General features: G+C 39.7%; 1 protein-coding gene across 1 annotated transcript; it reads right to left on the bottom strand.

The window, feature by feature from the left end:
* Positions 1-11,005: 11,005 nt before the first annotated feature.
* GPX1 (glutathione peroxidase 1) lies at positions 11,006-13,879 on the bottom strand. The gene is made up of 2 exons (XM_003762289.4): positions 13,541-13,879; positions 11,006-11,630 (listed from the first exon to the last, which is right to left on the bottom strand). The coding sequence occupies exons 1-2, from the start codon at positions 13,775-13,777 to the stop codon at positions 11,271-11,273; spliced, it is 597 nt and encodes a 198-aa protein (XP_003762337.2). The 5' UTR covers positions 13,778-13,879; the 3' UTR covers positions 11,006-11,270.
* Between the last annotated feature and the right edge of the window lie 4,431 nt (positions 13,880-18,310).

Genomic DNA, 18,310 nt, shown 5'->3' with positions numbered 1-18,310 from the left:
GGTTGAATTTCTAAAGAAGTTAGCTAAAAAGTAGGGTACCAGTAGGTTCTTTTATAGGAGAAAACCTGGAAGTGGGGAGGAGTTGAAATCATTACTTGGCCTTCTGATTGGATAACTGTAGGGTCATGATGAATTTTGTCAATTCAAGGAAAGGTAGGAGTTCAATAAAAGCCTGCTGCAATAAAGACTTACTTAGTATAACAAAAGGCCAGGTAATCCTATGGGTGTGCCTCCTTGCTTGCCTCAGGGAGTAAACTGGCTTCCCAATTATTCATTATAATTCAGTAAGTCTTTTCCAGTAAACGCCCTTCTATCTATCCATGGACTCAGCTGTCTACCCAGCTATCAAGGCTCTGGGGTCTCTTTCTTGGGGTCTTATTTATTCCCTCAGAACCACCTTATTTTCAAAGATGGAGTAAAGGAAGAGAGAATGGACAATGCTATCAGTGAACAAAATAGGAAAAGAGGTAGCTCAGGTTAAATGGCCTCATTTTCTTAATAAATTTAAGAGGAGAGGTCCTCAGCTGAGAAAAGGGAACTGGAGGTATGAAAAGAAAAAAAGAAAGCAAGGAATAGCGTTTGTGGGAAGATGAGAAATCAATTATGGGGAAATAAAAAGATTGCCTTGTTGCAATGAAAATTCAGTTCAAGTTGGATGGATAAATTTGTAATATATTCAGTTAGCATAGTTATGTGACTTCTCTGATTTCATTCAGCAGGACATGATGATGAAAGAATTCTAGGACAGAGATATGATAGGGGATAAGTGGTGTTAAAACAAGAGGATAAGGGATTTGGGAGTAGAGGATATTTTTTACTTGAATTGACTAATCAGAGGGTTGAAATTGAAAAGGGAGGAAAGTGAAGGCAGAGCAGGGAAAGAGGCTTGAGACTGAGGAGTACAAGGAGTGGAGATCATGATGAGAGTAAATAAGTTTAAGGACAGATGAGACTGATGATGTGTGTGAATGAATGAGATCCTTTTTGCTCTGAGAGGTTCAGAAGCTAACTATTGCTAACCCCAAGGTCTGGCAAAAATGAGAAGGTTTTCCCTTAGTGGACATATTTTCTTAATGAAAAAAATTTTACAAAGAATGACTGGCAAAGACCCACTTTTATGAGCAAATCTAGGGCAGTTGAATTGATAATCAGACCAGGATTTCTCAATTGAATGAAAATTGAAGGTTTTAGAATTTCCTGAATGAGGATGTGACTTCCCAAGAGATCATTGGGAGTTGATTTGCCCTTGAATAATGCTGCTTATCTCACCCAGGTAGGATGGGCCTTCTCTCTAGACTCCTTAGAGCCTGGGAAGCCCTGATCTCTCTTTTTCAGATCAAAGGGAATATAGTTTCAGTGATTATTTTATACAATTTTCACGGAGTTCACTCCTGTCTAGATGAAATGATAGGAAGTCAAGGTCAAATAGAAAAATGTCAGTTTTTTGATTAAGTGGAAGAAATATAAGTGATGGTGTGGAGGTACCAGTAATGTGTCATGGTACTCTCTTTGAAAGAATTCAACCTCACTAAAACTATCTGATATTGGCTAAGAAATAGACTAGTTGATCAATGGAATAGGTTAGGTTCAAAGGACAAAACAGCCAATAACCTTAATTATCTAGTGTTTGACAAACCCAAAGACCTCAGTTTTTGGGATAAGAATGCATTATTTGACAAAAATTGCTGGGAAAATTGGAAATTAGTATGGCAGAAACTAGGCATTAACCCACACTTAACACCGTACACAAAGATAAGGTCAAAATGGGTTCATGATCTAGGCATAAAGAATGAGATCATAAATAAATTGGAAGAGCATAGGATAGTTTACCTCTCAGACCTGTGGAAGAGGAAGGAATTTATGACCAAAGAAGAACTAGAGATCACTATTGACTACAAAATTGAAAATTTTGACTATATCAAATTGAAAAGTTTTTGTACAAACAAAACTAATGCAGGCAAGATTAGAAGGGAAACAATAAACTGGGAAAACATTTTTACAGTCAAAGGTTCTGATAAAGGACTCATTTCCAAAATATATAGAGAATTGACTCTAATTTATAAGAAATCAAGCCATTCTCCAATTGATAAATGGTCAAAGGATATGAACAGACAATTTTCAGATGATGAAATTAAAACTATTACTACTCATATGAAAGAGTGTTCCAAATCACTATTGATCAGAGAAATGCAAATTAAGACAATTCTGAGATACCACTATATACCTGTCAGATTGGCCAGAATGACAGGGAAAGATAATGCAGAATGTTGGAGGGGATGTGGGAAAACAAGGACACTGATACATTGTTGGTGGAATTGTGAATACATCCAGCCATTCTGGAGAGCAATTTGGAACTATGCCCAAAAAGTTATCAAACTGTGCATACCCTTTGATCCAGCAGTGTCTCTACTGGGCTTATACCCCAAAGAGATACTAAAAATGGGAAAGGGACCTGTATGTGCCAAAATGTTTGTGGCAGCCCTGTTTGTAGTGGCCAGAAGCTGGAAAATGAATGGATGCCCATCAATTGGAGAATGGTTGAGTAAATTGTGGTATATGAATGTTATGGAATATTATTGTTCCGTAAGAAATGACCAACAGGACGAATACAGAGAGGAGTGGCAAGACTTACATGAACTGATGCTGAGTGAAATGAGCAGAACCAGGAAATCATTATATACCTCAACAGCGATACTGTATGAGGATGTATTCTGATGGAAGTGGATTTCTTCAACAAAGACAAGATCTAACTGAGTTTCAATTGATCAAGGATGGACAGAAGCAGCTACACCCAAAGAAAGAACACTAGGAAATGAATGTAAACTGCTTGCATTTTTGTTCTTCTTCCCAGGTTATTTATACCTTCTAAATCCAATTCTCCTTGAGCAACAAGAAAACTGTTCGGTTCTGCACACATATATTATATCCAAGATCCACTGCAATCTATTTAACATGTATAGGACTGCTTGCCATCTTTGGGGAGAGGGCGGAGGGAGGGAGGGGAAAAATTGGAACAGAAGTGAGTGCAAGGGATAATGTTGTAAAAAACTACCCTGGCATAGGTTCTGTCAATAAAAAGTTATTAAAAAAAAAAACAAAGAATTCAACCTCAAACTCTCCAAATCAAGCATGAGCATTTACTGGTATAATGTACCCCCTACCATGTGGACTATTCTCAAGGGAGGGAGGCAGTCTGGCAGAGTAAGGTAAGGGATTATATTGAGAAGGCAAAGTAAGAAAGAAGAATTTGGTAAAGCAGGAAAATTGGCCAATCTCAGATAAGATGGGTGTGGGAAAAATCCCTGTGATTAGATATATCTCAGATAGAAAAGAAAAATCCTTTTTTCTTCCCCTAGTGAGGAGAGAGAGAGAGAGAGAAAGAGAGAAGAGAGAGTGTCAGGATATTGGGGCTAGGGTAGCAGCTAAGATTCCATCAGTGGTGAGATTCATGGTATAACAACTTTATATATAATTAAGATGGAGTGAGAGAGGAGATAATGGGATTTAAGGACACTGAAGAACTGGGGAATTGAGTTTGAGGGAACATTAATGTAGATAGTGAAATTCCCCTAATTTAAGAGCAGGAAACTGGGAGGAGAGAATAAGGTGAGCCAGACACTGAACTCTCAAAGAGAAAGGAATGACAAATTAGCATAATTTGGATTGAATAGAAAACTTTAATAAACTTCAAAGGAGAAGTTGCTGAATGATGGTAGTAAAGAGAGAATCTGGAAATGGTGATTAGGGAGCCAGATAAACAATATTCTGCCCCTCTTACTAAGACCATTGTGTGATGACCTGATGACCACTATTTGATTGCCCTGTGGAGAGAGGAATATAAACTATATGAATTAAAAAAGTCTGTCAAGCACCATTGTCAACACTCCCTAGAGTTTCTGTATCACAGTGGGAAGTTTGCTCATTGCAGCTTGAGCTAAATTTGGATAACCTCCTCCTCCTCAAAGGAGTTAGGTAGGTCCCCAGGAAGCATTAGCAGAAGATAATTGGCCCAGATTAACAGAGTCATTGTTCGCTCTCTATCATAGTTTACCCACAGTTTATAACACCAAACCAGACTACTACAGAGGACATTGGGTTTTATGTCCCAGGTATTTTGGTTGTAGACTATAGTGATAGTTACTAGTCTTTGAATCAGAAGTTAGTAGCCATGTGATTCAGTGAATGTCAGTGCCCTGCTCTGAAACTTTCTTCATCCATAAAATGAGACTAATGAAAAGATCAGCCTGTCTCATGGGGTTGTTGCAAACTATAACCTGTTATCTCATGTAATTTGCGCTTTTGTGGAGAGGGGAGCAGTTACCTTCTCAGAGGCTTAGTATTCTAAAATTGAACCTGACCCACTTTGGATAAGAAACAGATCAGAATCTTGATCAGACTCTTCCAACTCGGGGTCATTGCTTCCTTGGATGTAACACCTTGCCTTTTTTAAAGTTAGAAAAATAAAACAACCAATCCACCATGGCCTTGTTCATCTTCACTACAGTAGATGATATAAGCTGATAGACTCAAATATGGAAAAGGTCCCAGCACTACGTATAATGGGAAGAAGCTTTGCTCTTGGAATCAGGTGGCCTAGGTTCAAATCCCAGCTCTGCTACTTCTTACTTAAGGGATTTTGGGGCAAGTTACTACAACCTCAGTTGAGTCATCTGTCTGATAAGGGGTTTGGACTAGAGAACCTCTAGGGCATTTGCAGTTCTATAACTCTGTCTGCCAGAACTCTGGTCTAAGCAGATAGATTAACTACAGTGCCTTTGGAAAAAAGGGATCATAGAAAGATACAGGGACATTCAGAAATAAGAAATGATAACTTTAGTGAGCCCAGGCTACCTCACTATCTTGAACCGTTATATATATGCCAATTTCACATTATCCATGACAGGAGGAGAAAGGCACCAGGACAAGTAATGCAGAAATAATTTAGCATTGGTGTTGACAAGTCTCCCAGTAATTTTTCTCAGGTGTTTTGCCTAACTAAATTTTATTTTTCCTACCTTCCCCTTCCTCTACTGATTAAAAAAAAAAATCCATCTTATAACAAGATCAAATAAAAACAAATTCCCACATTGACCACATCCAAAAAATGTATGTCACATTCTACATAATGAGTCTATCCCTTGTCAGGCAATGGGTACTGTTCTTATCACTGGTCCTCTGGAATCATGGTTAGTCATGTTAACGACTTAGGTTTTTTAAGTTTTTAAAAGTTCTTAGGTTTTAAAAATTGCTCATTTTTTACAATGTTACTGCATAAATTGTTCTGTTTGACAATATTAATTTATGTAAGTCTTCTTAGATTTCTCTCAAACTGTCATTCATCATTTTTTATACAAACAATAACATTACATTCATATTCTATAATTTGTTGAGCTTTCTTCAATTGATGTGTACTTCTTTGTTTTCGGTTCTTTGTTGCTGTGACAAAAAAGGATGCTATAAATATTTTTGATACATATAGAACTTTTTCCTTCTCTTTACTCTGAGGTATAGGCCTAATAAAGATATTGCAAGATCAATGGATATGCATGGTCCTAATAAACTTTACATTGTATATTAGAGAGGCAGTCTGATATAGTACATCAGTGTCAATCTCAAATAGAAAGTGATACCTTTGGGTACATCTTGATTTAGAAAACTACACAGATATAGTCAATTTGGGAATTTGTTTTTATTTGATTATATATATGTATGTATGTATAAATACTTATAACAAAAAGTTATAAAACAAAAAATTAAAAAAAACTATATAAAAAGTATCAACTGAGAAATGACTGAACAAAATGTAGCATATTAAAGTCTTGGAATATTAGAAGTATCTGGAGTGGGAATTAGTAAAATGAGGTTCAGATTCTAAATTTACCACTTACTTCCTGGGGACTCTTAGGCAAGTCACTGAATTTCTGGGCACCTTAGTCTCTTCCTCTATAACATGAGAAGTTTAGATCTCCTCAAGTTCTTGTTTTCAATCTAAGTCATTTTATGATTATCTCAGTAAACGTAAGAAATTCTGAGAACATGGGAAGATGTGTATGTGAACTGATGCAAAGCAGAAATAAAACAAGAGAATGACAAAAAATGTAAATGAAAAACCATACTAAAAGGCAGCTGAACTCAGATTAAAGGCAATGACCCATGTAGGTCAGGGGATCTGTGATGAAAACGGCATCTGTTTTCTTGACAGATAGTTGGAAGGATGATGGGTGACAAATGTTGCAGATAATATCACCGGTCCATTTTGTGACAGGGAAGGGATGGTGATGGAGAAGGGGGAAGAGATAAGTAGCAAGATGCATCTTTGGCATTTATTAAAAAAAATTTTTTTAAAAGGCCTGGGGCAGCTAGGTGGCTCATGGGTAGTGCACCAGCCCTTGAAGTCAGGAGGACCTGAGTTCAAAGGTGACCTCAGACACTTAACACTGCCTAGCTGTGTGACCCTGGGCAAGTCACTTAACCCCAATTGCCTTAGGAAAAAAAAAGGCCTCATTAAAACTTTTAAAGCATCAGAAAGGTTGGACAAGATGTCCAAAAAAGATCCTTCAGATCTTAATATCTCATTATCTAAGAAATATAATATATCTTTGAAATATATTTCTGGATACATTATATCTAAAATATGAAGATGATTTCATTCTAACTTGTGACAATTGAGGAAGTTGAAAGAAGGAAGTCGTCTGTTGGGGAGGAGTTGTGTAAGAGGTGGGCAGCTTGGTATTTAGCAGCTTTAACTTCCTAAAAAAAGGCAACCTGGCTGAAAGAAATTTTTCTTTTCTTTCTAAATAATTTTTGTTGACATTTTTTTTATTTTTACATAGCCTAAAATTTCTCTTATATCCTGCTCTTTTATTCTCCCATAGAGTAATTCCATATAATAAAATATTTTTTTTAGTAAAAAAGATGTGGGGAAGCAAAATCAATCAATAAATTGAAAAAAATCTGTCAATATATTCTATATTCCATATTCATGGAACCATGCCCTCTATATCTCTGCTCTATTTCTTCCTTGGGCTAAGATGTTCTTTGTTTTGTTAAATAATATTTTATTTTTCTCCCATTACATGTAAACACAATTTGAAAAAAAAAGTTCTGAGTTCCAAATTCTATCCTGGATGAAAGAGAATTTCTAAAAAATGATATCTTTCAAATCTTGTCTCAAGACCTTCTTGGGCCCCCACAAGACAGGCTGAGTATCTAAAGATAGAGCAGTGAATGCAAAACAGTACAGAGGCCCCTAGCAGCTAAGGTCACTTAGCAGCCAAGTAGCAGTCCTGCCCTAGCTATTTCTCACAGGCTCCAAAATTGCAGTGTTATATCTTCAAGAGTTTTCTGAACCTTTCCCAAAACGAACTCTTTCAGTTATTAGTACCTCTCATCCCCAGTAATGACTTTGTCTTTTACATACTTACAAACACAGATACACACATATGTGTATATATATACTTATACATGTACACATACACATATATGGTCGGCATGGTGCAATTGAGAAAGGAGTGTTGGAGTTGGCATTGAAGAGTCTTGTTTCAAATTCTATTTGTTCCATTAACTCTCTGTGTGACCCAGGACAAATCATTTAAGCTGAGGATTCATAGGTTCCTCATCTATAAAATGAGGTCAGTGTACTAGATAATCTAGAACCCTTTGATGTCCCTTCAAACTGTAAATATGTGATTCTTGAGCTGTGCATCCCCTTCTCACCCACTCTCATCCTAAAATAAGGATATTAGTTCTTTGAAATCAGTCATTTTTTTGTCTTTAGATCCTTAACTTCATAAATCACACAGTAAATGCTTATTGAATTGAATTTTTTTTAGCTTCCCCTTACACTTCTGAAGGGTAGGACAGAGTAAATCAAGGGAAGCTATTTCACAAATTATAGCTTCAGAGCTGGGAGGAATCCAGTTCAACTTCTTCATTTCAGAAAGGATGAAACAGACCCAGGAAAGTTTCTTGAGATCACAAAGCTTTTAAGTGGCACAGCTGGAATTTCAACTTAAATCATCAGATTCCAAATTCCTAACTCGTCCTTCCCCATTCTTAAATGCATAAAGGTTGGGCTTATTAGACTTTTAGAAGGCCAGAGAAATGACCTCTATAAAAGGTGGAAGGACCTTCTTTTAAAATTTACATGGAGATTAATCATCAGATGTCAAGTATTATTAAATTAAAAGCATTGTGGTCAAAGGAAATAAGTGCTGGGGGGAAAAGGGAAAAGCTTAGGAATCCAGTCCTGGCACAAACTCAGGAAAGCTCAGGCCAGCTCTAGGAGGTACCTTTCCCTTTTAATGGTTAATTTGAGATGACTCAAATTAATGAAGGGAGAAAGGAGAGCAGACATAGGGCAAAAAAATTTGTAGGGGGAGGGGTAAGGTTGTGAGATTCTCGGAGAGGAAAGGTAACTAAGGAGATATTGTTCTGAGGCTCCCAGGAGGTTGGAATAGAGAACTTTGAAGAGGTGGGAAAACAAGGATGAAGGTTGTTCTAGGAAAAGAGCCAACTTTTTTTTTTTTTAAGTAGTTTTTGTGAGTGTATGAAACAATTGGGGTTAAGCTATTTGTCCAAGATCACACAGTTAGAAAGTGTTGGGCATCTGAGGCCAAATTTGAACTCAGGTCCTTTTTGCTTCAAGGTTTGTGCTCTATCTACTTCACCACCTGCCCCAAGAGCCAATTTTTAAATAGATTTGTAGGCTGTCATAATTGGGACCAAAAACCAGAAGCACTATACAGGTCTCCTGAATTGCTTGTAGTCAATCAATCACTTTTTACAAAGCTCTTACTTTCTGCCAGGCATTGTGCTTAAGCCTGAGGATACAAAGAAAAAGCAAAAATAATTCCTCTCCTCATGAAGCCCACATTTAAAAAGGGAAACAAAATGCCTATAAATTGGTGCATTCATTATATATATGGCGTAGATAGAAAACAAGGGTATAAGTAGAGGGACAAGAAAAGCTTCTAGTTCTCAAAGGCAGCTCAGAATTTGTGCAACACTGGATGAGGAGGACTGTCTTGGGTGAAGAATAAAGAAGAAATGATTTAAATAAATAAACAAAATCTATAAATAAAGATATAAATAAGTAAAAAGAGGAAAGAGTGGGAAAGCTACAGGCTAACTAGATATAGTAAAGAGACTTCAGGGACCAGGTGCTCACCTTAATTCTAGTCCCATTAATTCTCTGGGCCCCTTGGCTAGCTTACCTCCCCTTTAGGGTTTTTATCTTCTTGCTCTGTAAAAAAGTTGAACTAGATTAGTTCTAAACTCCAAAATCTCTCCCAACTTTGATATTCTATGATTCAACAGAGAACATGTATTTTGACATTGTTGCTTCTTCCTACACAATATTATTTAGTGTTTTGTTTGTATTTACTTATATGTGTATCTGCTACTTAATAGAAGCTTCTTAAGGGCAGGTATTCTTGTCTTTTCATACTTGGTCTTTATCAGACTAGCTCCTAACACAAAGCTTGGCACATAGTAAGTGCTTCAACAAATAAGTTTGTGGACTAGAATACTCACTTCAGGAATCCTGGGGAGAAGTACGGAGTGACCAAGATCCAGGCCAAAGGCGTCGTAAAATGCAGCAGCAGGTGCTGTTTAGTAGCCTCTTTTCTATTTGAATTGATCCCACAAATCAAAGTAAAAACCAACTAAATGATTGTGTGATCAGAGAGGCCTTTGGCCTGCTTTCTGTTTCTTGTTAGAGGGTCCTTTCCTCAGAAAAAAACCCTAGATAAATTCCTGGAGCTTGACAGTTTCAAGATGGAAAGCAAAGAACAACTGTACTGAGCTCACTATAGCTGGAGGGTTTTTTTTTTTTAATAGATACAAGTTTACCACACAAAAGACACAGTGTCAATTTTAAAGGATGGGAGAAGAAAAAATACTTTTCTTAGATGCTTTATTTTAGAAATCTTAATGGGAGTCTCTAGGCCTACAGAGGACAACGATACTCTGGTACCAGCAGGGCCAAGAGTATTTCTGACATGTAAGTACTTAATTGGTAGTTTTGCATTAGGACTCCAGCTTTCAAGGTGGGGTGGGAGAAGCATTTCAACAAAAGCATTCAGCAAACCTTAAATTGTGAGTCATGGCGCTTATTATGTACATGTTCTATCTCCCTGACAAGAAAGGAGGAACAGGGATTGGCTCTGCCTCACTATATATGGCAGGTGAAAAATGGGTCTGCTGGCTGATTTCTTGCGAAGCAAGTTCTCTCTGGGTCAGTGGTTAACAAGGAAAAAGGCTTTAAAAATGTATTCTACACAGTAGAAAGCAGGCTTTGCAACTCTAAAAAAGGCTATCTAAGGCTAACAGAAGTACTGCTATGCTCAACAACAGCCAGTCACAAACACTGGATTATCACTTTTATCACCAGCCTATACACTCTGCCTTTTTTGATAACAAAAGGAAAGGAGCAGGACCAGGGGTGTTTAGAGAGAAATCATGAAAAGAAAAAGGTAGAATTTCACTTATTTCATTCCACCACCACCCCCTGACCCCACTGGCTCCCTGAGGCGTTTGCCTTGGTCCATGAAGGAGGAATGGAGTATCCAGACTGATGGACTGTTTGATCATATGCTCCCTAGAGAGCCTGTAAGACTCAGCATGGAAGTGGCAGGGAATTCAGGTATTTAATGGTACATAATGTGGCAGGACAAGAATTTTAGATTTTTATTAAGAAAGGCCATGGCTGACTGAACAAAACAGAGTCTGTGATCTGAATGGAAGGGGAATGAAAAGAAGCCAATTCTATTACTGAAAAGAGAGGCAATATGGTAGTGATATGTTGGGTTCAGCAGATGGGGGTTGGAATATAGCTTGACTAGTTATTAGTCAAATAACCTGGGGCAAAATAATTCTTTTCCACTTATAGGATGGTCTCAGATGATCTTTAGGGTTTCAGTCTGTCATCTCAGGGAAGAGACAACATGAAATGCGTTTGGGAAAGGAAAGGAAGTCAAAGGCCAATTCTGGTAAATGAAAGACATACTGTTTTTCTTCTGGACTTTTATTAGAATACACAGGCACTTGAGCTATCCAGAGTAAAGGCGAGGCAGGCCACTAGAGTCTCATGGAGATTTTACAAGCAACATCAAGTATTCTTTCTCCTTAAAGGTTTAAAAAGAACACCATCATAGATAAAACCCACATGGACCATTAGCACCTTTCTGCCAAACCCCAGACAACCCATTTCAGAGGAGAAAATCGGGAATGCTCTGAGCAGTAGGTGCATCTTCTTAAGACATGGGGCCTTAGGCCTCTTTGGGCACCTTGGCCAGGAGCTCCTCGATATCCTTTTCAATATTGATGGTTTCAAATCGCCTGCTGTACCTCTTCACCGGCACACCATCAGGACCCACCAGAAACTTCTCAAAATTCCAAGAGACATCATTCCTGCACACTGGAGACCAGATGATGAACTTGGGGTCGGTCATTAGAGAAATGGCATCATCACTTGGGGCCGGCAGTGCCTCCCGTAGGAAGGCAAAGAGAGGGTGAGCCTTCTCTCCATTCACCTCACACTTCTCAAAGAGCATGAAGTTAGGCTCAAACCCGTTGCCCGGTCGGACGAATTTCAGGGAATTCAGAATCTCTTCATTCTTGCCATTCTCCTGGTAAATCAGACACCAGAATTATATTATGGAGGGAGGTAAAAAAGTTAGGCCAGTGTTCTCTGAGCCCCTATTTGGGGGAAACCTTTAAAAGGCAAAACAATAAAGGATTTCTTTGTTTGTTTTCCCCCATGAGTCATGACAGGGGTGAAACTCATGGCAGGGGAAAAAAAAGTGGCTTGGCAAAAGCCCGATATTGCAAAATTCAACCCGGGACCCCTAGCCCCACTAAAAAAAGTCTTAAGACATGCTTATTTTTAGTTCATAATTCAAGGAAAGTCCCCAGGGGACATTCTCAGAAAAGAGTAATACAGGAAATGGTTTGCCTGTTAATTTCCCTTCATATTCTCTATTCCAGACAAACAGGCCTGGCATCTTCATTCTCCCCATTCTGCCCTTTGATGAAGGCCACTCCTTATTCCACCCCCAATATCTCCCATCTCTTGAGGTTCATTCAAGGCCTTAATGGGGGGTAGGAACTTCTCCATGACAACCCTCACCCTCATAATCTCTCTTTCAGCCAGGATCATTTCTCTATTTTCCTAATTAAAAATGTCCTTGTTCATCATCTTTCCCAACTCTTTTCCCTCACATTACACATTCCCTATTTTCCTAGCTCAAAATGTCCTTGTTCATCATCTTTCCTAACTCTTTTCCTTCACATTACAAATTCCCTGAGAACAAGTCTGGGTCATACCTATTTTTGCCTATTCAACTAATAGAGTATTAGGTTTTGCATAATGGAAATACTTAACAACTATTTGCTGAACTGGATTTACAATATGAGGCCTAGGCCCGGGCCTGCCACAGTCCCTCCCATCCTCATCCTTTACTCATCCTTTAGCATCACTGAGAACACTTCCCAGGACGCTTCCAATGAGTAACTATTTTCTTCTCCCTTAGACCTCAGGCAACATTTTGTTTTATGACTGTTTAATGGACGTCAGTATTACTGTGTAATAATTATCTATGTTTTAAGTTGGTGCCTCACTCCCCAAAGAGGGAGGTGTGGAGTCTTATCTAAGCTTGCATTTCCCCAAGCACAGGACTCTGGACTCTGCGGGATACTGATTGAAGTCAAATTTGCCTCCGAGGAAGGCACCTCCCCTAACCCTACCAGGGAAGTGGGGGTGAGGGGTGGAAAGCTTTTGGCCCTCCTTACAGGTACCCAGTACATTTCCAGCATTTCCTGGCAACTTTAGTGAGATTTAGAGAATGATTAAATCGATGTGTATATATGCCTACTAAGTTCTGGCCTCGGATGGGGGGGGGGGGGGGGAAAGGGGGGAGAGAGAAGAAGTAAATTAGATTGGTCTGCCCACAGTGATTAGCAGAGTGACCTCGAGTGAAAGATTTAATCTTTGGGGTGCACAGTTTTCTCATCTGTAGAATGGAGATGATGTTTGCACTGCCTCGCTATCTCGAGGCGGGGGTGTTGCGAGGAAGGTCACTGTCAACCTTCAAGGTTGGAAGATCCTGAGCTCTTCTACCCACGGAGGCTAGAGGAGCGGCAGTTCGAAGGTGGTTTGGTTTGGGTTTGGGTAACCTTTGCACCGCCTCAAATTTCCTTTTCCCAGGACAAAGGCACGAGAACACTGACGTTTCCGTCGCCTTTCGGGTTTAAAGAGGCTTGACAAAGATTCGTTATCGGAGCTGATCTTTGTAAGCCGTAAACTACACACGTTACAACGGGCCAGTGGACGGGCGGGCGAGGGTTAACCTAAAGGTTGGGGGAGGTTGGGACTAGCCGGGGGCCGGGAAGTGTGTGTCTGGGCACCTGGCGAGTGCCCGAGGGAGCATGGGAACCCCTTTCTATTGTGTGGACTCGGAGCCACTTCCTTCCCCCTCGCCTGGCGTCTCGGGCCGAGTCTAGAGGTGGCCCCGCGCTCCCCGCCGGGCGCCCCGCTCACCTGGTGACCAAACTGGTTGCAGGGGAAGCCGAGCACGGCGAAGCCGCGATCGCCGTGGCGCTGCTGCAGCTCGTTCATCTGCGTGTAGTCGCGGACCGTGGTCCCTCAGAGGGACGCCACATTCTCGATGAGCAGAACCTTGCCCCGCAGGGAGGCCAGGCTCACCAGCTCCCCGCTGCCCAGCAGGCGAGCGGAGAAGGCGTGCACGGAGCGCGGGACGGCCGCGGCGGCGCACATCCTGGGGCCGGTCGCGAAGCTGCCTCGGGACGCAGCGGGAGAGACGCGGACAAGCCGAAACCCCTGCAAACAGCGGGCTCCTGGGGCCTCCGCAGCCACGCCTTTTAAAGAGGCGGAGGGCGAGCTTTGACGTCAAAGTAGGGCGGAAGCCTGGCCCCAGTCCCAGCCCCAACCCCAACCAAAGGGGGAGGGACAGTCCGTTCAACCTCCAGTCACCAGATGGGGGAAGGGCCCCCGGCTTCTCCCTCTTCCATCCCCGCTTCTAGGCTGACCTTTGTAGCTCTTCTTGAAACTCCAGCTCCAGCCTTCCATTGAAGCAGGGAAGAGGAAAGGGAGACTTCTCCCTCGATTCACCCGATAAACTATTGGAAGCTGGAAGAAGCATCTGGACCTACCCCTCTTGCTCTCCCATTATTTCTTCTCGTTTCATGGAAGGCCTGAGCCCCAGGGAGACTTAATCAAGATCACAATTAGATGGGTCCTCAGAGGCTCTCAAGTCCGCTAGATTATCAAGACAGAGGCCGTTACAACCCTGGAAAGACCTATTCGGAGCTTTGTAGTACACCTAAATCTGTCTGGCCACAGTTTCCACTCCCATCCATTGCTCTGTGGGGCTAATGATAATAGCTAACATTTATGGAACACTTTTGTGTGACAGGTGCTTAAATATTTTCTCACTTGATCTTCACAACAACTGGGAGAGGTAGGAGCTGCTATTCCCATTTTACAGATAAGGAAAGTGAGGCAGAGGTTGAATTGCCCAGAGTCACATAGCTAAGTATCTGGGTTCAGATTCAGGTTTTCCGAGTCCAGATCCCAGGCTCTATCCATTGTAATACCTCTCTGACTTGCTTGCCAAAAAGAACAAAGCTTATTACTACCACTACAAGGCCATGCATGACGCAGTTTAGCATAGTGGCAAGTGCCATTACCTTGGAGTCCTAAGACCTCACTTTGAACCTCAGTTCTTCCATTTACTGATTCCAGGAACCCTTGAAATAATCTCTTTGGTCCTTAGTTTGCTCTTTGAGGTAGTTGAACTAGAGCACTGGAGGACCTCCAAGGTCTTTCTACCAAAGACAGTTTTCTTTTTAATTTTTTTTATTAAAGCTTTTTATTGTCAAAACATATGCACAGATAATTTTTCAACGTTGATCCTTGCATAGCCTTCTATTCCAAATTTTCCCCTCCTTCTATCAACCCCCTCCCCTAGATGGCAAGTAATCCAATATGTTATACATGTTAAAATATGTTAAATCCAATACACGTAAACATATTTGTACAATCATCTTGCTGCACAAGAAAGATCAGATCAAAAAGAAAAGAAAATGAATAAAAAAACAAAATGCAAATGAATGACAACAAAAAGAGTGAGAATGTTATGATATGATCTACACTCAGTTCCCACAGTTCTCTCTCTGGATGTGAATGTCTCTTTCATCACGAGATGACTGAAACTGGCCTCAATCATTTCATTATTATTATTATTCTTTTCTTCTTCTTCTTCTTCTTCTTCTTCTTCTTCTTCTTCTTCTTCTTCTTCTTCTAGCTTTTTATTTAAGATATATGCATAAGTAATTTTTCAGCATTGACAATTGCAAAACCATTTGCTTCAATTTTTCCCCTCCTTTCCCCCACTTTCTCCCCCAGATGGCAAGTTGATCAATACATGTTAAATATGTTAAAGTATAAGTTAAATACAATATATGTATACATGTCCATACAGTTATTTGCTGTACAAAAGGAATCGGACTTTGAAATCGTGTACAATTAACCTGTGAAGGAAATAAAATATGTAGGCGGACAAAGATAGAGGGATTGGGAATTCTATGTAGTGGTTTATAGTCATCTTCCAGAGTTCTTTTACTGGGTGTAGCTGGTTCAATTGATAACTGCTCTATTAGGACTGATTTGGTTCATCTCATTATTGAAAAGGGCCACATCCATCAGAATTGCTGATGATCATTTCTTATAGAACAATAATATTCCATAACATTCACATACCATAACTTATTCAGCCATTCTCCAATTGATGGGCATCCATTCAATTTCCGGTTTCTTGCCACCACAAAAAGGGCTGCCACAAACATTTTTGCACATGTGGGTCCCTTGCAAAGACAAGTTTTCTTATCTATTTACCTCTCTACCAGGATCTTGAAACAGAAGCCTAAATGTTGGATCCATCTGTGAGATCAGAAGTTTCTACTATTTATTGGTTCAGTCTTGCTTTGTTTTTCTTCCTGAATAATAATGATTTTTTTAGTTTCTCCATATCCCATGTTTTGAAGCTTCTCTAATTTTCCCCATTAGAATAATTTCAATCAACAAGCGTTTATCAAATGCCTAGTGTGTGCCAGGGACCACGCATACAAATAAAGACAAAAGCAATCCTTTCTTTCATACAGCTTAAATTTTACCTGGGGAGACGTGTGCGTGCGCGTGTAGAATAAATAAGAGAATAAAGGCAAATGATTACATGGTAACTAAGTTTTCAAAGACAGAGCACCAGCAGTTGAGAAAATCTGCAAAAGCTTCATGTACAAGAGAGGGCTTGAGTCCCACTTCTACATTTTTTTCAGGGTGAAGTGATGAGATTGTATACATAAGGAATGGCCAGTACAAAGACAGGAAAACAGGAGATGGAATGAGGAAGAGCTAGGAGAGCCAGAAGTAATATATAATGAGTCTGGAAAGATAGCTGGGGGCAAATTGTGAAAACTTTAAATGTGAAACAGAGGAATTTACATTTGATCCTAGGTAATAGAGAATTAATTTGTAGGGGAGTGACAGGGTCAGATTTGTGGTAAAGGAAAAATCCCTTTGGCTGCTGTGTGGGGAGGATGGATTGGAATGGAGAAAGATTTGAAGCAGGGAGTCCAATTAGGAGAACACTCTAATCGTCCAGGAAAGAAGAAAGTTTAAAAGAACTAAACTAAAGGAGATAGCTATGTGAGTGGAAAGATGAGAGATCTCAGGGAGACAAGTAACAGCAAGCAACTGATTTAAGATATGTGGATGAAAGAGAGAAATGGAACATAGCTCTCCTGGGGCACCTGGTGGCATAGTGAACAGAGTGTTAAGCCTGAAGTCAAGAAATCCTGAGTTCAAATGTGACCACAGGCTCTTATTAGCTGGATGGCCTGAGTTAAGTCACTTAATTTCTTCTTTCTTTTAATAATAACTTTTTATTTTTTAAAATACATGCAAAGATAGTTTTCAACATTCTCCCTTGCATAATCTTATGTTCCAAGTTTTTTCCCTCCTTTTCCCCAACTCCTTCCTCTAGATAGCAAGTAATCTAGGTTAAACATATCTAGTTCTCTATACATATTTCCACATTTATCATGCTGCACGAGAAAAATCAGATCAAAAGGGGAAAAACAATGAGAAAGATTATGTTGTGATCCACATTCAGTCCCCACAGTCCCCTCTCTGGATGCAGATGGCTCTTTCCATCACAAGTCTTTTGGAACTGGCCTGAATAACCTCATTGTTGAAAAGAACTATGTCCATCAAAATTGATCCTCAAATAATCTTGTTGCTGTGTACAGTGATCTCCCGGTTCTGTTCACTTCACTTAGCATCAGTTCATGTCAGTCTCTCCAGGCCTCTCTGAAATCATCCTGTTGTTCATTTCTTTTTTTTGTTGTTGCTCATTATTCCAAATTTCTTTTTTAAATTTTCATGTTCAAAGGCTCTGATTTTTCAGTAGTCTCTCTCTTTTTTTTTTTTTTAAATAACTTTTTATTGCCAGAACGCATGCCAGGGTAATTTTTTACAATATTATTCCTTGTACTCACTTCTGTTCCGATTTTTCCCCTCCCTCCCTCTATCCCCTCCCCCAGATGGCAAGCAGTCCTATACATATTAAAGAGGTTACAATATATCTTAGATATAATATATGTGTGCAGAACCGAACAGTTCTCTTGTTGCTCAGAGAGAATTGGATTCAGAAGGTATAAATAACCCAGAAGGAAAAACAAAAATGCAAGCAGTTTACTGTTGTTTATTTCTTACAGAACAATAATATTCTATAACATTCATGTACCATAACTTCAGCCATTCTCCAACTGATGGGCATCCAATCAGTTTCCATTTCTAGGCTGCTACAAACACTTTTGCACATGTGGATACTTTTCCCTTTTTATGATCTCTTGGGGATTATAGGCCCAGTAGTGAGATTGTTAGATCAAAAGGTATATGCACAGTTTGATAATACTTTGGGCACAGTTCCAAATTGTTCTCCAGACTTGTTGGATCAGTTCACAACTCCACCAACAATGTATTAGTGTGCCAGTTTCCCCACATCCCCTCCAACATTTATCATTATCTTTTCCTGGCATCTTAGCCAATCTGACAGGTGTATGGTGGTACCTCAGAATTCTCTTAATTTGCATTTCCCTGATCAATAGTGACATAGAGCATTTTTCATATGACTAGAAATAGTTTTAATTTCTTTGTCTGAAAATTTATCCTTTGACCATTTATCAATTGGAGAATGGTTTGAATTTTTATAAATTTGAGTCAATTAAT

The sequence above is a fragment of the Sarcophilus harrisii genome, chromosome 1 (assembly GCF_902635505.1).
Source record: "Sarcophilus harrisii chromosome 1, mSarHar1.11, whole genome shotgun sequence".
Classification (NCBI taxonomy): Eukaryota; Metazoa; Chordata; class Mammalia; order Dasyuromorphia; family Dasyuridae; genus Sarcophilus; species Sarcophilus harrisii.
Note: the sequence above shows the minus strand (reverse complement) of the source record. Positions and strands in the feature narration are given on the sequence as shown.